General features: G+C 36.3%; 1 protein-coding gene across 2 annotated transcripts in view; it reads right to left on the reverse strand.

Annotated features, from left to right (window-relative positions):
- Window positions 1-24404, reverse strand: part of LMBRD1 (LMBR1 domain containing 1) — a 112245-nt gene that overhangs the window by 71021 nt on the left and 16820 nt on the right. For both annotated transcript variants that reach the window (XM_045498675.1, XM_045498676.1), the window contains 2 exons: window positions 14001-14098; window positions 11810-11877 (listed from right to left, as the gene is read on the reverse strand). In XM_045498675.1, coding sequence (XP_045354631.1) covers window positions 11810-11877; window positions 14001-14098 — 166 coding nt within the window. The remainder of the gene's footprint in view (window positions 1-11809; window positions 11878-14000; window positions 14099-24404) is intronic.

Genomic DNA, 24404 nt, shown 5'->3' on the forward strand with positions numbered 1-24404 from the left:
TGTATTCAGTATAATTAGTTTTCTTTGTAGTCCTATGTATTTTATTTTTTGCATTTAAAATATTTTGAGAAGAGGGCACCTAGGTGGCTCAAGTTGGTTAAGCATCTGACTCCTGATTTCGCCTCAGGTCATGATCTCAAGGTCATAAGATCATGCCCCTCTCTCCATTGGGGCTCCATGCGGGGCATGGGGCCTGCTTGAGTTTCTCTCTCTCCCTCTCCTTCTGTTTCTCCCTGGCTTGAAGGCACTCTCTCCTGTTCTCTCAAAGTAAAGATAAGATAATTCTGAAAAGGAGACATGGGCTAAAAACCAAAAAGGCCATAATACAAAAAAGGTCAAGAATTTGTCTTAAATCAGAAGAACAGAATATATATAATGATTTCAACATATTTATATAAATAGAACAGAAATATATCAAAATAAATGGTAAATATCATGTTGTGAAGCTAGGGCAATTTCTACTCTCTTCTTAGCATTTTTTTTATGTCATTCAAGATTCTAACCAATACATATAATTAAAGTAGTTTCTATTTATTTTTCAATCCACAGTTGAAGGGGCATCATGGAAGTAACAGTGAGCTAGCTTCCTAGGACTTACTCTAGATGCTTAAACTGGGAGAAAATGGAAGACAGAGATGAAATAAACAAGAGAAAGAAAAAAGGGAAGAGAAGGAAGGAGGTTGACAGTCACTTTAGTGCCTAACTCAGAAACAAGATTAAGGTAAAGGGCTGGGTATCCCTTAAATTGTACATGTAGAGAATCAAACAGGAATGTAAGAAATGACTCTAACACTACCTCCTTTCTAACCTAATTTAATTGTAAGCAAAGCACAAAGATCTATCCTCTTCTGTAAAGACGAAATACTAAATGAGTTCAACAATATATACAGTAAGGTATTCACTCTGATAATGTGTGCAAGTAAAACAAAGCAATCATTCTACTTTTCTGTTTTAAACCTTTACCCCTTGGTACTACTGATACTTTTTATTCTTATAAAAAGGTGAATGATCAGAGCATGTCAGGAGGTTATTTAAATTTTTAACTATTCGCATTGATGTCCATTTACTACACTCAATCTTGGAGACTTATTTCACACCACTTTCAGAAAGAAAAGTGACAAAATTAGAGCAATAAATGTAAAAAGTTCATTATTTGTTGCCCTGGCCATAAAATCAAAAAACAAATAAAAGTAGTCAAGTAGAATCAAAACATAAAAAAATAAACCTCTTGCAAATTATACTTCTATGATGATATTAACTTATTTATTTGCATTTCAATAAAAGTATAAAGCAAGGAAGAAAAAACTATCTATATAGTATCTATTTTATTTGGACAGAGTTTTTTCCAGATATATATATTTATTATATTTTAAAAAGTTTATTTTGAATTTGTAAGTTGGCAGTGACCAATTCTGTGAGTAGGAGGAAAAACTTCTGTGTTGCACAAAATATCACCTATAGTACTTTAAAAGAAATATGTATTACAAATATCTAAAACTAGTATTCATACTTAGAATATTTTTTATCTATGTCAGTTTTAGGTAAACAAAGGTTCTACCCAAAAGTAGAAGAAAATTAACTCTTAGTTGTTGATGACACTTACATATTCAAACTCCTGAGCTGGGTTCTTTAGCAGTTCAAATATTTAACAAAGAAACTTTCTAAAGTTTCTTTAGAAAACCAAAAAAAAAAAAAAAAAAAAAAAAAAAAAAAAATTTAAAGTTCAAAAGGCCCAAACTACTGTCAGGATGACTTCAGGAAAAATACTGATTGTGAAGAGATCCAGTAAAGTTAACATTTTAGCACTGATTTTTAGGTAGGAACTATAGGGAGTAACAAAAGCACAAACCCCTAACAGGTTCTCCTCAGTTAGGGGAATCTTGCCATCAGGACTGTATAATCTAAGAAACATTTGCAAAATACTTTCACATAAACTAAGATAAACATCTATAAGCAGAATTCAAGAGTTACAACTAAATTCATCTATATATCCTGGACAATAATATCCAAAACATTTAACAACCAATATGGCAAAGACATGAACCAGTCAACAGAGACACTGGCCTTAATTCTGGAAGACAATGCTGAACCAGGCTTTACCCTTTAAATGGGCCTAGGGTGGGGTAAGAAGACTCAAGAAGGAAGAGCAGCTGCTGACTCATATGGAAGCGTTTCAACCTCTTAACCACCAGAAGGGGCAAACTAGTGTTCACCAGCCAAATGTCAGCCTATAGACAAAGATCTATGAAGAGAAAGGAGTTTCTCCTAACAGATGCAATGGCAACTAAAACTAAAGTCAGATGTGTCTGGAATATAAATACATCAATTTTGATCAGGAGGCAGCATTTAATAAGGTTATCAGCCATTTACTAAATGATGATGACACTAAAATAACCAACGAGTATAATGAGATTTGTGTGGTAGAAAGTACAGATATTTTCTTAATCTCAGTCTCTCCCCCCCCCAAAAAAAAAAAAAAAAATGCATACAGAGAATTTCAGCTTCCAAAGACACACCATACTAGATCAAGATGAGAACTGCGGCCTCATAAGGTTATAAATTTCTCTTACACTCTTAAAATAGTAAAACTGAAAAACTGCTTAGTAAAAATATTTTATACCCAATTTGACTCACTGTATTAGTTTAATACAGATTATCACTTAAAGGAAGAGACAATGGAAAGGCTAATGAATTTCAGTAGATATGAAACTGAAATGATAAACTCAGTAGAATAGAAAGTAAGATTTTTCACATCTTACACTCAATCACCAAGTCATATTTATCTGTCAAATATTTTATCAGTTTCTTCCAGTCTGTTCTCTTTGTAACTACTCTAGTTTAGACCCTCATCTGTCAGCTGAACTATTACAATAATTACCTAACTGGTCTTCCTATCATTTATATTTCAATTCTCCAACCCAATTCCCAAATGCCCCTTTCAAATGCATCCTTCGTGGTGTTGCAACTCTTAAAATAAATTCATATATAATTACTTTCATGCATTCACAAACATAAATGTATATACATCTTCACTGTCTTTCAACTGATCAGCAGGATAAAACTGGAAATTTCTTAAACATTGTATATAAAACCCAGAGTTCACCTACCTGGCTAATGCCATAGCCTGTCACCCACACAAATACCTGAAACGTCACAACATACTTTTTTTCAGTACTGTGAGAGTTTAAATTCACATTGTATGTTTTAGGTCAGTCTTCAAATACTCCATGCTAACTACAGCCTCTCAGTTACCACAATGTTATGAACTCAACTGGTCCCCCTAAAATTCATATGTTAAAGCCCTAATCACCAATTTAATGGCATTTGGATATTGAACCTTTAGGGAGGCAATTAAGGTTAAATGAGGTCCTACAGGTAAGGCTATAATCCAACAGGACTGGTGTCCTTATAAGAAGAGGAAGAGACACTAGAGAGCTCTCTCTCCCCCTGCTAGCACAGAGTAAAGACCATGTGAGGACACAATGAAAAGGTAGCTATCTACAAGTCAGGTATCCTCACCAAAAACCAAATGTGCTGACACCTTGATCATGGACTTTTAGCCTTCACAACTCCAGAACTGTGAGAAAATAAATGTTCACTGGGTAAACTACCCAGTCTGTGCTATTTTGTTACCACAGCCCAAGTAGACAGTTATAGATTTTGATACCATAAAGTGGATTCCTACTGTAACAAATACCTAAAAATGTGGCTGTCTCTTTGAAATTCAGTAATGGGCAAAAGCTGGAAGAGTTTTAAGGTGCATGCCAGAAAAAGCCTAGGCTGCCCTGAAGGTGTGAAAAAAGAATAAAAGGAAAAAAAAAAAGTCCCAAATGGAGTCACTTGTGCTGAATCCCACCAATATTTAATACCTAACCTAATTGCAGTTGCAGCCTCTCCCAGGAGTGGAATTGAAAGGGCGGGCCTACGCAGGCCGACTCCATCTTGTTCTGTGTCCTTCACCTTGACCACACCTCCTCCCCTTGAGTAACTCCCCCCTCACCTGCCTAACAGGACTCGGACCCTTCCCCAGCCAATCGGCTGAGGCCATAGCCATTACCTCACCAACTGCCCCTAGGCCCCAATAAAACCTTTGTCCTTTTGAAATTCGCTCTCTCCGGTATCTCACCGCTGTGTCGGTGCGGGTAGGGGATTGAGCTCGAGGAGCTAGCTCGAATAAAGGCTCTTTTACTTTTACATCGGACTCGGCTCCCTGGCGGTATTTGGGGATCACGAATTCTGGGCATAACAGAATTAAAAAAAAATTTTTTTTAATTTTCTTATTTTTGAGAGAGAGAAAGAGAGGGCTTGAGCAGGAGAGGGGCAGAGAGACGGAGACACAGAAGCAGGCCCCAGGCTCCAAGCTGTCAGCAAAGGGCCCAACACGGGACTCAAACCCAGGAGCCCAGATATCATGACCCCAGCCGAAACAGACCCCCAACTGAGTGAACCACCCAGGGGCCCCTAGAAGGGGAATTTTAAACTAATCAATCTGAAATTTCCAAGTCAGTACTAGTAAAGTAATCTGCCTGATAAAATCCCCTGCCTTCCCCTCAGGGAAGGTGACCTTCCCTGAAACAATTCACTCTTTGAATTTCTTATCTCACCAACTTCTCCCTCTAGAAGCCTTCCATTTTGCATTAACTCCTTAGAGCTCCTTTCTATTTGCTAGATGGATGCTGTCCAATTCATGAATTGCTGAATAAAGCCAACTAGATCTTCAAATTTACCCAGTGGAATTTTGTATTTTAACAAAGAGACTATTGATAAAAAATATGGATGCTAAACACAATTCTAGGAACAACTGAAAAAAGAGCAACCATTGTTGTCTTAGAAAAGACATAGATCATCTCATGAATACAATGTTGGTAGAAATATGGCTGCTAAAGGTCATCCAGGTAAAATCTTAGCTAGAAATGAAGAGCAGATTATTGGAAACTAAAAGGAAGAAGATAACATGTTATACAGTGACAAGGACATTTGGGCTGAATTGTTTTGTGGTTCTATGAAAAGCAGAACTTTTAAGAGATAAAATTGGGTACTTAGCTGAGGAGGATTCTAAGCAAAGTGTTGAAGGAGTAGGCTGGTTTCTCCTTACGGTTTACAGAAAACTGAGGAGACAGGTAAGGTAAAGGAACTGTTAAGCAAAAAGGAACTGGCCCAAAAGTATTGTAAAAAATAATGAAGCCTGTTCTAAGACGGTGGCTGAACAGGCTGATAAGGAGATTAATAAGGGTGGAAACCACGGATTTAATCAGCCATCTCACCAGAAGCCAGGAACAATGGTGGGATGATACTAGCAGAAACACTGCCAATTTGACATAAAGGGAACACAGATGGGACAAAATAAGGAAGGTTATGAGATTTGGGGGATTCACAGGACAGGATAACAGAATTATTTAGCTGAGAACATGCTTTATCCTTCAAGAGAAAGTATCCAAAAGCAATTCAGTTATAATGAGGGCTGCCACTCCCACTATAGGCCCAGGGAAAAGGTTGCTTCCTCTTCTATTTCCTCAATTGTGGCCACAGGGCAACGGCTGCAAGGAGTCAAGGGAGCAGGACCTATGCCCAGAACTAAGAGGATAGGCCCAATACCTAGGGCATAGTAGTGATTCTACTACCTACCCCTCAATGGGCCTGGACAGTGGAGCATTCAACCAAGGATGATTATTCTTGAGCCTTAAGATTGAATAATTTGCCATGTTAGGTTTTGGATTTGCATGGGATGCATAACCCTTTCATTCCTTCCAATTTATCCCTTTTAGAATAGAAACGTCCATCCTATGCCTGTCCTACCATTCTACCTTTGAGGCACAAAATTTGTCTGTTTTCACAAGTTCACTGCTAATGAAGAATTTTGACTCCTTTGACTCAGACGGATAAATCGTACTTCGGGTCTCACCTATACTGGATTTAGAGGATATTTAGATGAGACTTTAGACCTACAATTGATGCTGAGTTAACACTTTGGGGGCTGCTGGGATGGGATGAATGTATTTCACATGTATGAAGGACATGAATTTTGGGGGGCCAGAGAACAGAATGTTATGGTCTGAATTTGTCCTCACAAAATCCCTATGTTGGAGCTCTAACCCCAAATGTGAAGGGTTTTGGATACAGGGCCTTCAGGAAGGTAATTACTTAAATGAGGTCATAACGGTGGGATCCTAGCCCCATGGAGTTGAGTCCTTTAGGAAGAGGAAGAAACACCAGAGAGCACTCTCTCCCCGAGTGACAGCACAGAGGAAAGATCCTGTAGGACATGATCTGCAAACATCCTGATCACGGATTTCTAGTCTCTAGAACTATGAGAAAATAAATGTCTATTATTTACAGCACTCTGAAAAGACTAATACACTATACATGCTATTCAACTTTTTTATTTAGTCAGCTGATCAATTTCCACTCCTCAAACTTCAATTCAAATATTATTCCCTAGTAGGTCTTTCCTGAGTCTTCAATGCAGAATTCCTATTATATGAATAGGAACTTGCTGGGGCACCTGGGTGGCTCAGCTGGTTAAGCGTCTGACTTCAGCTCAGGTCATGATCTCACAGTTGGTGAGTTAAAGCCCCACATCTGGCTCTGTGCTGACAGCTCAGAGCCTGGAGCCTGCTTTGGATTCTGTGTCTCCCCCTCTCTCTGCCTCTTCCCTGCTCATACTCTGTCTCTCTCTCTCTCTCTGTGTCTCTCTCTCTCAAAAATAAATAAAATGTTAGAAAAAAAAAAAAAAAAGAATAGGAACTTGCTACTCCATCATCAAAACCTGGTACCTATCTCTTATTACAGCACTTAAATGTTATAACTCAAGTTATATATTTATGTCTCTCTCCCCACTGTGAATCTTGAGGAAATAGACAATGACCCTCCATCTTTATCCCCAAGACTTTGCACACTACCCAACAAAGTGCTCCAAAAATGTTAGTTGCATGAATTAAACCTCAATAATGTTTTTGCCATAAAATTATCTACTGTTTTAAAAGAAAAAAAAATCACTTAACAAAAATGAGGAGTAGGTCACCATCAAGAAAATTGCAGGAAATTTAGTCAATCACTTAACCTAAATGTATATACCTCATTCAAATATGGTAATGAGAAGAACACTACCTTGGGTAACCAAAACAATTACTAGTCTTTTATTCACAAATTTCAGGCTTGTGAAATACAGGAGTCCACATATGTCCTTTTCTATCAGTGCTCTCAGCTAAAGATCTCAAATATCAATGAGAAAATAGAGGCCAATCAAAGAGGAATACTTTTATTTGCACACAAAACCTAAGAACCTACCTGTACCTCTTTTCATTTTTATCGTTCTTGTAACAACGGAGGAAATATCCTTCCACCTTAATCAAAGCCTTCCACCTGTATGGGTGCTTTTCTATGCCATTCTTTCTCACCTGTTATCCACCATGAGAGCCAACATTATCAATTCAATTACAAAAGGACCATAGTATTGAGGAAGGCAGGAGGTAGCACAGGGAGTAACACTTAGCAATTCTTCAGCTTATCTTTCATATTTTACAAAGAAAAAAAAAAACCTCATTTTCTCATTGGAGCTAGATACTGCTATTGGAAGAGCAGAGACTAAACTCTGACTTTTCTAATGCTTAATCTAGTGGCTTACTCATCATCTCTTCCTGAATGCCTATAAAATGTACCATGAACTAAACTGAGCTTCTGATACTCTCCCATCAAACCTGCTCCTCCTTCAGAAGTGCCTATCTCAGTTGATGACAACTTCACCTTTCTGTGTAGCAAAGAATTTGGCCTTGCCCAAAAAGAGGTGTGAATTTTGCCCATGGCTCCACCAGGTACCCAATAGTCATGCCTCATAGGAGTATCTTTATTTAGGGCAGGAGCTGGCAACACCTAATCTTAAGTTGTGGGCCAGAAAGACCAACCATATGATTTACGGTGGTGGACTCTAGGTCATATGGCATCCATTGACCTAGAGGCTGAGATAACTTTGTGGGCAAACAATCAATCAGACTTGTCTACATAATAGAGTCTCAATAAAAACTCTGAATGTTAAGGCTCATTGTGAGTTTCCCTGGTTGGCAATACTCCACGTATACAGTCATACATCAATGCCAGAAGAGTTACATATCTTGAGGACAATGGAAGCTTCATATCTGGAATCCTCCCAGACTCTATCTTATGCATCTCTTCTTTTGGTTGATTTTAACCTGTATTCACTTCTTATAATAAACGGTAACAATAAACATAACAGCTATCAGTGATTTATTTAAATCTTTCTAGAGAATTACGAAACCTAAGAATGGTTTTAGGAATTTCCCAAAGTTGCAGTTGGTCTTAAAAGTGAGAGAAATATTCCTAAGACTGCAGTTTGGCTAAAAGTAGGTACGCCCTCAATCTCTCTTTCTCTCACACCCTACCTATCTATCCTATCAGAATATCCTTCTGGCTCTTTCTCCAATGGCTACCATAATGCCTTGCCATCATGCTTCTTCACAGATCTCTTATTTCTACCCTTAGCCCCATAATGTCAAATCTCAAAACATCATCCAGGGAACCTTTTAAAATGTCAGATTATGTTCCTCAATAACAAAACCTCTCTAATAGCTTCTCATCTCTCCCACAAGAAATGTCAAAGTCCTAACAAAAGCCTATGATATCTTACTAAATTTGGCAGATCTAGTTACCTCTGACCCTATCTTCAGCTACTGCAGCCTTCATTCACTCCACTCCAGCCACACTAGTTTCCTCACTTTGTCTCAAACATGCCAGGGCTCAGGGCTGCCTCAGGGCTTTTTATCTGCTGGAATGCTCTTCCCCCCACAAATATTCATGGCTCTCTCAATTGCTTCAAATGCCTTCTCAAATATTAACTTCTCATCAGTGCCTTCCCTAACATTTCACAACCTCAACACAATCTATTTTTGTATATTTTCTTTCTCTGTCCCTCTAAGCCTCTCTTGAATGTATGCCATGAAGAAAAGGAATTGTCTTTTCTGTTAAGTGCTGTTTCACCAGCACCTTGCACGGTATCTGCAACATAACTAGTACACAATAATATGTGGGAAAAAAGTGAATGTTACAGTCTTCAAAATGGCTAGTCAAACTGTCGCTTCTTGTTATTGGTATATTTGCAAGAAACATTTGCTTAACTTTTAGTATACTGCTTCTAAATAAATAAATGTTGGGGCTCCTGGGTGGCTCAGTTGGTTAAGCATCCAACTTCAGCTTAGGTCATGATCTCACAGTTCCTGAGTTCGAGCCCTGTGTTGGGCTCTGTGCTCACAGCTCAGAGCCTAGAGACTGCTTCAAATTCTGTGTCTTCATCTCTCTCTGCCCCATCCCCATTCATGCTCTGTCTCTGTCTTAAAAGTAAATAAAACAGTAAAAAAAAAAAAAAAAATATTATAAATAAATAAATAAATAAATAAATAAATAAATAAATAAATGTCATCTAGAGATCTGTTAAAAATATCAGAATCGTGCAAAATGTTACTCTAAATGAGGATTGAAGGTAATCTGCCATGAAAACAATGAGTAAATTTAAAAATATACTTCCGGGGGAGCCTGGATGGCTCAGTCAGTTCAGTCATGATCCCAGGGTCATGGGATTGAGCCCTGTGTTGGACTCCTCGCTGAGCATGGAGTCTGCTTAAGATTTTCTCTCTCTCTCTCTCTCTCTCTCTCTCTCTCTCTCTGTCTTTCTCTCTCTCTCTCCTCCCTACACTTATCCCCCATTCAAGGTCTCTCTCTCTCTTAAACACACACACACACACACTTCGGATATCTTTTATCTGGGACAGATACTCTGGCTGTTATAAAGATTTGTGGTTTTACTGATGGTTCTCAGTTATGCTCTAAATCAGGAGCTGGCAAACTTCTGACTGCCGGTGTTTGTCCATAAAGTGTTATTAGAACTGAGCCACGTCCTTCTGTTTGCATATTGTCTACAACTACTATAGAGCTACAGTAAAGTTGAGCAGTTGCCACAAAAACTGTGTCGACCTCTAACTTAAAAAACTACGCTTTAAGAAAGTGTGCTGGGGCACTAGGGTGGCTCAGTTGGTTAAGTGTCCAACTTTGGTTCAGGTTATGATCTCATGGTTCACGAGTTCGAGCCCCATGTCAGGCTCTGTGCTGACAGCTCAAAGCCTGGAGACTTCTTCAGATTCTGTGTTTCCCTCTTTCTCTGCACGTCTCCAACTTGCGCTGTCTCTTTCTCTCTCTCAAAAATAAATAAACGTTAAAAAAAACAAAAGTTTGGGGCATCTGGGTGTTTCAGTCTGTTAAGCATCCGACGTCAGCCCATCATGAACTCATGGTTCATGGGTCTGAGCCCTGCATCAGGCTCTGTGCTGACAGCTCAGAGCCTGGAGCCTGCTCTCCATTTTGTGTCTTCCTCTCTCTCTCTGCCCCTCTCCCGCTCATGCTCTGTCTCTCAAAAATAAATAAACATTTAAAAAAAATTTTTTTTCAAGTTTGCTGATCTCTGTTCTGGATAATTTATGTTTCTAGAGAAGAGACTAGAGACTTTCACATTAACTTTCACATTAACATAACTGGCTTTTTTAAAAGGCCAAAAGACACTAAAAAAATATATTCAATACCTAAAATAAATAGAAAAACTACTAAAAAAATGTTCTTTCAATAAGTACTCTTTTTTCATGACACATCAAGGCAGACAAAGAGTACTGGAAATATGCCTTGATTATAAAGCATTTGTGTTCTAAGAACTCAGAACAACAAAAGGTTACTGACCAATTTTATTCCCACTACAAATTGCATTTGATAAATGCTACTTTTTATTTATTGAAGTTTCTGAGATCAAATTACAAAAGGGAACTTTTAAAAGCTTATTAACACCTCACACATTTCCTAACATTAAAAAAAAAAAAAAAAAGAATCAAAACCTATTTTAATAAGGAGAAATGTCTTCCATTAACAAGGATAAATGTTTTCCAAAGAAAAAATTTTAAATGTATAAAAAAAATTGTAAAACTTTATTGATATTAAAACATTAAGGAAGAAGATTTAAGAAAGGAACTCACTGACAAACATTAATTCAAAGATTTAGACTGATGCATTGGATTTGAAAAGATACACAGATGGGTTTTCATCAAAGAGCTGTTTATAAAAATGGAAAAACTGCAAACATCATAAATGTCCAAGTAGTCGTCACTAGAAGATTAAATAAATTGTATCCTTTAGCTTTCATCTTTTTTTTTTTTTTTAATGTTCATTTATTTATTTTGAGAGACAGAGGGAGAGTGTGAGCAGGGAAGAGGCAGAGAGAGAGAGAGAGAGAGAGAGAGAGAGAGAGAGAGAATCCCAAGCAGGCTCTGTACTGTCAGCACAGAGCCCAACACGAGGCTCAAGCTCACAAACCATGAGATCATGACCCAAGCCAAAATCAAGATTGGATGCTTAACCAAATGAGCCACCCAGGGGCCCCTAAATAAACTGTATCCTAAAAAGAGAATGCAATACTGTCAAAAATAATGAATCTACACTACTATCCTAAAGACATACCTAAAATATGTCAGCAAGTAGGTTATCAAGAATTACATAAAATGAAATCACATTTCTGTAAAACTATAACATGGAGGACATATGTATGGGGGGAAGGGCACTCTGCATGTATCTGAACACATAAAAAAATGTCTAGGCAGAACAACACAGACAAAAATGGATAATTGTGGTTATTGCTTGGTGATGATATAAAAGGTGGTTTATTCTTTTCCTTATATTTTCTTTCTACATTTTTCTGAATGAGTCTTTATTATTTCCATTATATACTATTTCCATTTTCAGGGGGGAAAAAATCAAGACTTACCCAACTAAAAGAAGAAGTGCACAAATTATAGCAAATCCCAAAGTATACTTGAATGCTGTTTTAATTTGCTAGATGCCAAGGAGAAAAAATATACCATTTAGTAAGACCTTTAAAATATAAAATATTCTTGCTACAGTGTAACAGTACTTTCATATCAAATGTACATTTATATTCAATTGCATAAAATTTCCTTGTTGAAAAAAAGAATCTTAAAATTTAATAAAAAACAATATATATGCCACATCATAAGTATCTCTGCAAACCATACTAGATTTTAAAATCTTTTCAATGATTAGACCTTATGAAAATCAGTACTCAAAACCATAATCAATTCTTCAGTGAGCATCATTAGTAAAATTATCAGAATATTTAATAAAATATTCCCCCAAACAGGAAGCAATCAGAATCTATAATACCTCCCCCCCAATTCATTGAAATGGGTTATAATTGCAATAAATATTTAATATGCATATATGTGTATATACTTTATATATAAAATATGTATTTATATAAAACAAAAATATATAAAACATATATGTAATTTTATAAGACATCTATCATTATCTTTGTTCAAAGACAAAGAAAAATACAAAGCTGGATATTCTAAATACGAAAAGACAAGTTAACCTCAAAGAAAAGGTTAAATTGGTAAAAAAAAAAAAAAAAAAAAAAAAAAAAAAAATTTTTTGTCTCTCAGCCTAATGAAGTCTCTAAAAATCACTTTTTAAAATTTAAATTCATGCTTCATATAAACGAATTCTTCACAAAGGACTTAAGACAGTCTTTAGGAAAAAAACTAAAGGTTAAGAAGGATCTTAAGATCAACCAAAGAGTTGGGGAAGATGAACTTTAGAACAAGTGAAAAGAGAAAGCATGTATCTCATTCAGTTTTTAACATTAATGTCCTAACCAGCCACTGCACCTTACATATGTTGGGTTTTCAAATAGAGTTACATAGGTATCTGCAAATAATTAATTTTGACTTTCTTTATAAATATTTAAACATCTTATTTTTTCTCTAACAAATTGTACTTTTTACCACTCAGGTAATCAGTTAAAATATTGTTATGTACTTGCTCCTGATCTTAATGCAAATACTTTAAGGTTTTAATAAACCTGATTAAGCATAATTCTGGCTTTTGAGTGAAAACTGCATATATTTTTTTGTGCTTAAATACAAAATATAACCAAGGTATAAAACAAATTCCTGTAACTCAATAAAAAGACAAAAGACATGCCTTTTATGCTGCTTTTTTCCCTTAAATCAGAAAAAAACTATTCAATTTTAGCAAATACCTTTCAACATACAATTTCTTTGACCTATTAAATTACTATATATTAATAGGTGTGCTGATTCCAAATTCCCCACGTAATCTAGAGATGGGCCCAACTCAGTTATACTATATTAATGTATTTTTAAGATACCTCTGAATTAAATTTGGTAGTATTTCAGTTAAGATTTTTATACCAATATTAAGTGACAATGGTCTGAAATTTGGAACATGCATGTATGTTATATTCATCAGGTTTTTATATGAGTGTTATCCTGGATTAGTAAAAATTGTCTGCAAGTGTTCTAGAACAAGGGTCAGCAGACTGTCCTGTGGGCCCCATGTAGCCTGCTTCCTATTTTACTGGATCACATTATGCTCATTAAGTATTGTCTCTGGCTACTTCTACAGTACAAGAGCAAAAGTGAGTAGTTGAGACAGGGACTATATGGCCCACAAAGCCTAAAATGTTTATTCCGTGGCCTTTTAGGGAAAAAGTCTGCCAATCCCTGTTCTAGAACTGCTCTAAACAAGTCACATGTGGCTATTGAGCACTCGATATATGGTTAGTTCAAACTGAGATGTGCTGTAATGTAAAATACATTTTAAATTTCAAAGACTTAGTGTGAAAAAAGAAACTTAGTATCTCATTAATAATGTGTTTTGCCTCTATTTGAAATTATAATACTACTTGGAACCTATTACATCAAATACAACGTATCATTAAAAATAAGTTCAACTGCTCCTTTTTACTTATTTTAACGTCACTATTAGAAAATTTGAAATTTCACACCTGGCTCACATTGTATTTCTATTAGACAACACAACTCTATAATAAATTCAAACAGTCATGTCATCCTTTGAGGAAATAATCTTTCCTCTTCCCCCTAAATTGGGACCTCTAAAATAAACATACTTACAGTGCATTTACTGGTATCATCATCATCCTTTTCTTCATAGTAGAAGTAGACAAAAGGGATCCAGAAGAACACACAGAATAATATAACAGAATATAAGGCTGTGGAAAGAAATAATAGACTGAGTTCTACAGAATACATTTGAACTTAATAATTGTTATACATATATTCTTATGTGTATATTAACATACAAATTAACTTAACCAAATTCACATTTACATACCAAATTTGCTCCCCCATCTGATCTGATCTTTATACCTGTAACTCTATGTTTATTTGTAATATCCAAATCAGCCTTTTCTGATCCCTGTCCCAAGAAATCAATAGCACCATCATAATTCAAATTAACTATGGGTCAATTTTCAGCAATAATAATGATAATAACTGTGCCTATAACAAGTGTGACGGCTAACATTTGAGCTCTTACTATGTACTCACCACAGTGCTAAGAACTTCCTATGAACCACCTCATTTAAGGGAATGTTAACTTTTATATTCCTTCCAACTTAAAATCAAGTAAAGTTGACAAAACATTTGCCAGTCACTCAAGTTAAAGAAACAGCTATAATTGATACTGTTCTTTTGGTACAAATAATTTCCTCAATCTAAGTTTAAAATATGTAGTGTTATAAAACTGATCTTACACAAATCAAAACTGAGAAAAGTTAAGAATGGTAAAACAGTAAAATCAGATTCAAAGTTAACAGATACAAATTACTATTTATCTGCTTTAAAATAATACTAAAGATACTCTGACCCAGTAGCCAAAGTATTTTTTTAATTCAGTCTAAAACTTAAAATTTGAACAGCCAAAGTATATTTAACAACAAAAACAACATAAACAACTTTTAGAGGCTTCATAAACCTAAGAAACGTGTTTTTAAAATTTTCTGTGAATTTACACTTATTTGCATGTACATAAGTTCATGGAAAGAGGGACAATATAATTATATAAGACAATCACAGGGGCGCCTGGGTGGCGCAGTCGGTTAAGCGTCCGACTTCAGCCAGGTCACGATCTCGCGCTCCGTGAGTTCGAGCCCCGCGTCAGGCTCTGGGTTGATGGCTCAGAGCCTGGAGCCTGTTTCCGATTCTGTGTCTCCCTCTCTCTCTGACCCTCCCCTGTTCATGCTCTGTCTCTCTCTGTCCCAAAAATAAATAAACATTGAAAAAAAAAAAAAAAAAAAGACAATCACAGGATAATAATCATTATACTCCTTTGTAAAAAGAAAAAAAAAGGATTTGTTAGTAATGTATAATATAACCTCAATTACTTTACTGTTGAAAGGAATGATTATATAAGTTATAGAATTTTTAAACATGATCTTAATACTTGCTAGCACTATCTCATTTATCTGGAGGCCACTTATGAAACAGCCCCCATGAAATGCAGCATAGCTATAAAACTCAGCAAACAGCCCTAAATAATCAATAGAAACGTAAAAGGTGATTTTTATTGAGCAATCATAAAATAACTGTCAGCAAACTAAATTTGGGCACTACAGATGTTTAGTGAAATATATGCAGTCTTGCCGCTCTGGAAAACAGTGTGGAGGTTCCTCAAAAAATTAAAAATAGATCTACCCTATAACCCAGCAATAGCACTGCTAGGAATTTACCCAAGGGATATAGGAGTGCTGATGCACAGGGGCACGTGTACCCCAATGTTTATAGCAGCACTTTCAACAATAGCCAAACTATGAAAACAGCCTAAATGTCCATCAACTGATGAATGGATAAAGAAATTGTGGTTTATATACACAATGGAATACTACTTAGCAATGAGAAAGAATGAAATATGGCCTTTTGTAGCAACATGGATGGAACTGGAGAGTGTTATGCTAAGTGAAATAAGTCACACAGAGAAAGACAGATACCATATGTTTTCACTCCTATGTGGATCCTGAGAAACTTAACAGAAGACTATGGGGGAAGGAGAGAGAAAAAAAAAAGTTAGAGAGGGAGGCAGTCAAACCATAGGAGGCTCTTGAAAACTGAGAACAATCTGAGGGTTGATGGGGGGTGGGTGATGGGTATTGAGGAGAGCACCTGTTGGGATGAGCACTGGGTATTATATGGAAACCAATTTGACAATAAATTTCATATTAAAAAAAAAGAAATATATGCAGTCTTTTAATATTATGAGAATCTATTAATGGCAGTAACTCTTTAAGGGTAATGAACACTGGTGTTTCTATCACAAGATTGAGAATACAGTTAACCCCTGAATAATGTGGGTATTGAGGCACACTCCCTGCAGAGATGAAAATCTGCATATAACTTTTGGCTCCCCTAAATCTTAACTAATAGCCTAATCTTGACTGGAAGCCTTACTGGTAACATAAACAGTCAATTAACACACAGTTTATATGTTACATGTATTATACAACACATTCTTACAATAACATCAGCTAGAGAAAAGAAAATGCTATTAAGAAAATCATAAGGAAGAAAAAATACATTTATAGTACTGTATGGATTTATCAGAAAATATCCACATTAAGCGTAACTAACAGTTCAAACCTGTGTTGTTCAAGAATCAGCTGTAGTTATTATTAATATTTCTATTATAAATCTAACAGCCAATGGAAATAACACACAATCCAAATGTAACCAAAATAAGTATTCTAAAAACTTTAAAATAAAGTAAAAATAAAAGGGACACAACTACAAATCACTCTAAATACTATTCTAATAATTATGATTAAAATAATCTAATAGGGACACCTGGGTGGATCAGTCGGTTAAGTGTTTGGACTCTTGATTTTGGCTCAGGTCATGATATCATGGTTATTGAGATTGAGCCCCTTTTTGAGCTCTGCCCTAATAGCTCAAAGAATCTGCTTGGGATTCTCTCTCCCTCTCTCTGCCCCTGCCCCACTCAAATGCTCAGGTGCATACACTATCTCAAAATATAAATAAATAAATAAATAAATAATCAATTAATCAAATAACTTATATAGAACAGGAGGAACACTAAATTAGCATAACAGAGTTTAGTGGGCTGATAGCCACATCCCCCAAATTTTCATAAATTAACAGGTGCAATAAGGCTTGGCTTCACTCTCAGCATGTTGCTTATGTCTACTACTTGGTGGCTTATGCCTTTAGGTACCCAAACAGCCTATGGCTATTTCATAAACATTACTTGTATTCCTGAACTCCTGTGATCAATGATCTTGTAGCTACATAAGTTAACATCGTATTCAATTAGCATAACAAACTATAAAATTAATTCCTATAACTGATTAAAATACAAATAACCCATTTTTTAAAGTGGACAAAAGACAGACACTTCACCATGGAAGATATACAAAATGGCCAACAAGCACACTTTAAAAGGTCCTCATCGTTAGTCATCAAGAAGATGTCAATTAATGGGGCGCCTGGGTGGCACAGTCGGTTAGGCGTCCGACTTCAGCCGGGTCACGATCTCGCGGTCTGTGAGTTCGAGCCCTGCATCAGGCTCTGGGCTGATGGCTCAGAGCCTGGAGCCTGTTTCCGATTCTGTGTCTCCCTCTCTCTCTGCCCCTCCCCCGCTCATGCTCTGTCTCTCTCTGTCCCAAAAATAAATAAAAAAACGTTGAAAAAAAGAAAATTTAAAAAAAAGAAGATGTCAATTAAACCGACAATGAGATACACATACCCAAAAGAACAGCTAAAATTAAACTGACAATACCAAGTGCTGCCAAGAATGTAGAGCAACTGACATTCTCATACTTTGCTAGAGGCAGGGTACAGTGGTCCAACACTACAGAAAACCGTTTAGTAGTTTCTTACCAGGTTAAACTTACAACTACCACATGATCCAACAATTCTATTCCTCTCTCAATGAAGAGCAGCAAAATATGCAAAGTGTTTCTGCCCAGAAAAGCCTGCTGAGGTTACAGGGTCCAGGGCTTTTACTGGGGACTTGTAAAACAGGCACAATACAAAGTACATCCAAGCACTGGGTTCACAGGAATTAGTCCAGGGTCAGCCACACAAGCAGGCCTTCCTGAAGGTAGGCGATAACTGAACAGACTCAGGTGAACAACAAAAGTGTTCTCAGCAACATTATTCACAGTGGCCAAAAACTGGAAACGATCCAAGTGTCCATCAACAGGTAAACAGATAAACAAACTAAGTGGTATTATATTTAAACAAATGACTAGTGTATAGTAACAAAAAAGAACAAACTACGGATACACACAAGGAATAAAACAAGCCCAGACACTCAAGAGTACATTTTTTTGTGACTGAACTTAAGGAAGTTCTAAAACTGGAAAACTAATTTATTGCAACAAAAGTCAAAAAAGTGGTTGTGGTAGCTACTGACTGTAAAGAGACATGAAGATGTACAGCAACCAAAATTTGCATATGTTGCTGACAGGAACATCCCAAAAGAGACAGTTTCTAGGAATCAACACCTGAAGGAAGGAAGTGGGGAACAGACACAATTCCGAGAAGATTCTATAATATCCCTTCAGCAGTCTGTGATTCAAAATACATGTAGAACAACTGCTCTAAATCTTTGCTTTGCTAACACCACACTCTAAATCAACTATCTTCTGACTATTCTTTTTCAGTGTCCTTCATAAAGATCCCTTCCTTTAGCCCATAAATGTTAATCTGTAAAGAAAAAAAAAAAACTAACATTTTTATGTGTTTCAGATTAGTTCCCTAATGTCCAGGTTGAGTTTATATACCTGTAAATAAAAAAAAAAAAAAAAAGTTGCTGCTACCACTATCATGAAACAGAGAAATTGCTTCTTTTAAAGTTCTACTTCAAATTGATAATTATGTACAAAGGAAAATTATTCTTAACAGTGATGACACTCTGATATCCTTACATCTTTATAAAGTGTGCTTTAATTTGTAAATGTTTTTGTTAAAAGATTGCTACTAGCAAGTAAAAGATAAACAGACTGGTTTAATAGTCCCACTACCATCAAAGAAAACATATTAACAAATTTTAGAACCTCATGTCCACAAAAATTGGCAAGAATTAAACTCATAAAACAAATTCTTTTTTAAAAAACTTAGCAAGAAAGCAGCAAAAACAAACAAACAGAGAGCAATCATGTCATGTCCATCTTAAAAGGATATGGACAAAAACTGGGTCAAAGAATATATGATAATTGTTACGATCTTTTCATATACACAAAGCAGACAATCAATCTTTTAAAAAATGTCTATCATTAAATTGCAACTCACAGGAAAATGAATTTGGATAAATTAGGCTTTTTTTTTTTTTTTTTTTTTTTTTTAGTTCATTTATTTTGAAAAAGAGAGAGGGAGAGTATGCAAGCAGGGAAGGAGCAGAGACAGAGTGGGAGAGAAAGAATCCCAAGCAGGCCCCATGCTGTCAGTCCAAAGCCAACATGGGGCTCGAGCCCATGAACCATGAGATCATGACCTGAAGTGAAATCAAGAGTCAGACGCTTTAACTAACTGAGTCACCCAAGTGCCCCAACTGGGATAAATTAGGCTTTTGAATTTTTAGACATTCTTTGTTCCCCCTAACTACCGATGAAAACACTAAAACAAAGGATAATTTAGTCAATATTGTGAGATATAATTAATCATTACTACAAAGCATTTTGTTTTAGAGGGTCAAAGTATAAAGATATTCTGGGAATTCTAAAAGCCTTCTAAAATTATCCCATTTACCCAGCTGAAAGAATCTGGGGTCAGGACTGCTAGCTGCATATCCAAATACTCATTTTCATTTCAGCTGCTATGCCCCTTTTTGTCCTTCCCCTTTTCTCCAGCTTCCTGCCTGAAATGGATACATGACAACTTAAACTCCAGCCATCATTTTGGACTTTGGTAACTATATAAGATGGAAATCATGTACTAAGGATGGAGAGCAGAGGAAAAAAAAAAAACAAAACACAAGTTTATGACCCTCATGATGCCATAGTACTGCCATATGATCCCTGAATAGCCCATTTCCAGACTCATTTTAAATGAGACTAAAAAAAAAAAAATAAAATAAAATAAGGACAACACTATACTATACATGCCATGTATTTCCAATCTGTTAAACAGCAGACAGGTGTAAGCCCTAAAACAGAATATGACACGAGAAATAGGAGAACCCAAACATTCACTCCTGAACTATCCAGAGCTGTTGGTAGCCTGTGAGCCATGAGTGTAACAGATCTCAATTAACTTTTACCACTGAACATGCTAGCAAAATGAGATGCCCCAGAATCCCCTGGGTTTTAGGTATACCTCTTGCCTTCACTGTGTAGCAGCAACTCTATTTCCCCTGATAACCAGCATCAATCATTCCAGCCAACATGGTAACTATTATTGCCTGTTCATTTCAATAGAATAAGGAAACCAAATGGTTAGGTGGAAGTAATACCTCTAATTCAATGAAACTATTGTTTCGTCCTTACTAGAAGTGCTTCCATCTGGCTATTAAGAATTCTAACCAGCAGAACTCAGTTATTAGAAACAAGTTTTGTGACTAGGTCATTAGAAATAATTGTACAAACTACCACACTCACTTCTATCCCTTAGTTATTAAACATGGGTACAGATTATGGGACAGAGTCCCATGTAATGCTCACTAGTCCATAGCATTCTCTAAAATAATAATAATAGTAATAATACAAATACTTCTCAGTTCATTTTATGAAGCTAGCAGGGTTTTCATATGCAAGCCTGACAAGAATAATAAGATACTTATAAACCAGTCTCACCTCTCAGTCAATTTTTAAGAGAATCCCAAATAAGGTAACGGCAAAACAAGTCCAACAAGAGATTTAAAAACCAAAAAAGCCACCATCATGACCAATCAAGGTTTATCCTAGGAGTGCAAAGTTGGTTGAAGAATAATTTACCTATGTAATACATTACTTAAAAGATTTAAAAAAAAAAAACACCTCACATGATTATCTCCTCTGATAAAATGTATTCAACTCAAATATCTAATGAGTATGTTCCAGTCATCATTATAGGGTTCATGAATATGGCTAAATCAAAGCTCAGAAGTCCCTACTTTCATAAGAAAGATGGGGGGAGTGGAACTCAGTGGGAGGAAAAATAAAATATTTGGAATCACTGTGTGAACAGCTCAGAGCACATTAAAAAAATGTCTTAAAACGGTTAGAAAAACACAAACAACCTAACTTTAAAAAAGGTAACTCAAATAGAAAATTGAAAAAGCCAATAAATTTTTTAAAAACATGCAATTTCTTTTTCAAAATAAGAGAAATGAAGATTAAGGACCTATCATTTCATACTTGCCACACTGGCAAAAACTAAAAATACACAGCAGTATCAAAGTTTGGCATAGAGAACACCTGAAACTAATGTAACATTGTGTGTCAACTATACTCCAAAAAAAGTACACTATGGATTCTGAAACTACAGCCACAGTCTTGCCGTTCCATATTATCCAAATAATATTAGCCTTGTCAGTAGTATTTAAAAAAAATTGTTTAACGTTTATTCATTTTTCGAGAGACAGAGAGAGACAGAGCATGAAAGGGAAAGGGGCAGAGAGAGGGAGACACAGCATCCGAAGGAGGCTCCAGGCTCTGAGCTGTCAGCACACAGCCCGATGTGGGCCTCAAACTCATTAACTAGGAGATCATGACCTAAGCCAAAGTCAGATGCTCAACTGACTGAGCCACCCAGGCACCCCTTGTCAGTAGTATTTTATAGCAATATTTTAATCTCAGGTTACAGTTTACTTGCTATTCCAAGAACTCAGATAATGCATGAACACTTTTTTTTAAATGTTTATTTATGTTTGAAAGACAGAAAGGGTAAGGGAGAGGGAGAGAGGGGGAGGGAGGGAAAGGGAGAGAGGGAGAGAGAGAGAGAGAGAAAGAGAGAGAAAGTGAACGAACCGGGGAGGGGTAGACAGAGAGGGAGACAGAATCCAAAGCAAGTTCCAGGCTCTGAGCAGTCAGCACAGAGCCCAACACGGGGCTCCAACTCATGAGCCATGAGATCAAGACCTGAGCTGAAGTCAGACACTTAACCAACTGAGCCACGCAGCTGCCCCAATACATGAACACTTTTAAATGTTCTTTTTCTCCCCTTCATTTTGAAGGTAGTAATATACTCATTTGGCTAATTTTGCAAAATAAAAATATACACACAAAACAGTTACACATAATTCAACTACCTAAATGCCACCTAATTTAACCTTTGGGATGTTTTCTTTTAGTTGTTGATTGCACACAGAGCTTTTATTTTTATTTTCTATATAACTGTAATAGATTGGGCCAGGGGCCAGGAAACTACAGCCTATAGGCCAAATCTGGCCCACCACCTGCTTTTGTAAATAATGTTCTATTGGAATATAACAGCAAAAACAAAAACACCAACTTTAGGATACAGAGCAATTGGAAGGATCACACCCTTTTCATGGGAATTAAAGTGGTATAAATACTGAGGAAAATAATTTGTCATTATTTAGAATGTTCAAGATGCACATAACTTATGGTCCATCAATTTTATGTATGTATTTTGCACATACGCAACAGGAAACGTGTACAAACATGTTCCTCACACAGTTTTTAGTAGCAAAAAATCCAAATGTCCAGACTGATTACCATGTGTTATATTCATACACAATAAACTACACCTTATGCAAGAACACGTAAGAATCTCAGAAATATAAGGCTGAATGAAAACAAGTAATTTCGTATAAAGTTCAAAATGTAAAACCAAAGATACAGCATGGCAGATACAGCAAGGCAAAGCAAGGGATTAACAGACTAAAAAAGTCAGAATAGTGATTACTTCTAAGGGGGTTGGAGGAGAGATGGCACCAGGGAAAGGCACACAAGAGACTTCAAACTTTATATGTTACATGCTTAATAAATATTTTGCAAGTATAAAAGTATTATATGTTGACTAAACATCAAATCTGTCAATATTTGCAACACTGCTATGTCAGCTGCATCTGGATTCTTGACCAAGAGAAACTGTGAGATAATGTTTGTTTTAAACTGCTAAATTTGGGTGTGATTTGGTACACACAACAGGTAACTACTACTGCTGTTAATAGTACCTCACTAATTCAAACAGCAAGGAGCATGATCTGACAGTATACAACTCAGAGAACAAAACTGTTTATAGGCTTTAACTTAGAATATGTAGTCTGAAGAATAGTCATTTTCCTTAAGAGGTTTCTTTTTTTTTTGGTTGTTTGTTTCCTCTACTATTTCCACTTGGAAACAAATCCTTAGGACACTAAGTCTCATGGAGTCATTATCCAGAGAATGTCTTGAGCAAATGTAATCCAAAGCCATTTAGAAAACTCCCCCAATGATTAAGAATACAGTCTTTTAAGAAGGGGGAAGGAAAGCACAACTATCTCATCAAGAACTTCACAAAACTGAATCAAAAAAAAAAAAAAAAAGTCCTCCAATTTAGTCTCAGTCCATCTTACCTAGAAAAGCAATTTAGAGATGTTTTCACAACAATAAAGAATCAAAAAGATGTGGGGCGCCTGGGTGGCTCAGTCAGTTAAGCGTCTAACTTCAGATCAGGTCACGATCTCATGATTTGTGAGTTCGAGCCCCATGTAGGGCTCTGTGCTGACAGCTCGGAGGCTGGAGCCTGCTTCAGATTCTGTCTCCCTCTCTCTCTGCCCCTCCCCCGCTCCCCCTCTGTCTCTGTTTCAAAAATAAATAAACCTAAAAAAAATATTTTAAAACAAAGAATCAAAAAGATGTAAATCTGATGAGATGTTAGGTCAATTCTTCTAATTTTCCTGTATCATTGCACAGAGGTTTACTTTCCTTGCTCTCTTAGCTGATGTGAATTAAAACAACAACAGATACCAGATACCACATGTCATACTCCTCATACCATGAAGCAGATACTACTTTATCACCACTTCACAAGTGGAGTAGTCATAAAGAAGTTAAATGACTTCAAGGTCCCACAGTACTCATCTCAAACTAGACACTAGGAGGTTGTAAACCCTACGTTCAAAATGCATAGTACAGACTCCAGGTACAACTTTTCAGGATTTAACCAACAGGCAGTAACGAAAAACTTCATAAAAGCCCTCTTAAGTGCTCTTAAGGCATGGCATAGAAAAGGCATGGCATAGAAATAGGAGTTTGAAAGTTTTTTGGTCCATCTTATTCTTCCTTAGCTCCGTAACTTACCTCATCCAAATATGCATACATCTATTTTCACTAGAGAAACACTGAAGAGCAAAAAGAACTTATTATAACACCTAATAATCTAGGATTCTTTGAATAAGAGCATTGGTATGGTGGACAACAATGCAGTAAATGCTTTTTTAAAAAAATATAGATACACTAGATCCTCAAACCAGTAGTATTTGAAACACCCCAAAACTATGGCCAACAGGCACATGAAAAGATGGTCAACGTGACTCCTCATCAGGGAAATACAAATCAAAACCACACTCAGATATCA

This window comes from Leopardus geoffroyi, chromosome B2, assembly GCF_018350155.1.
Source record: "Leopardus geoffroyi isolate Oge1 chromosome B2, O.geoffroyi_Oge1_pat1.0, whole genome shotgun sequence".
Taxonomy (NCBI): domain Eukaryota; kingdom Metazoa; phylum Chordata; class Mammalia; order Carnivora; family Felidae; genus Leopardus; species Leopardus geoffroyi.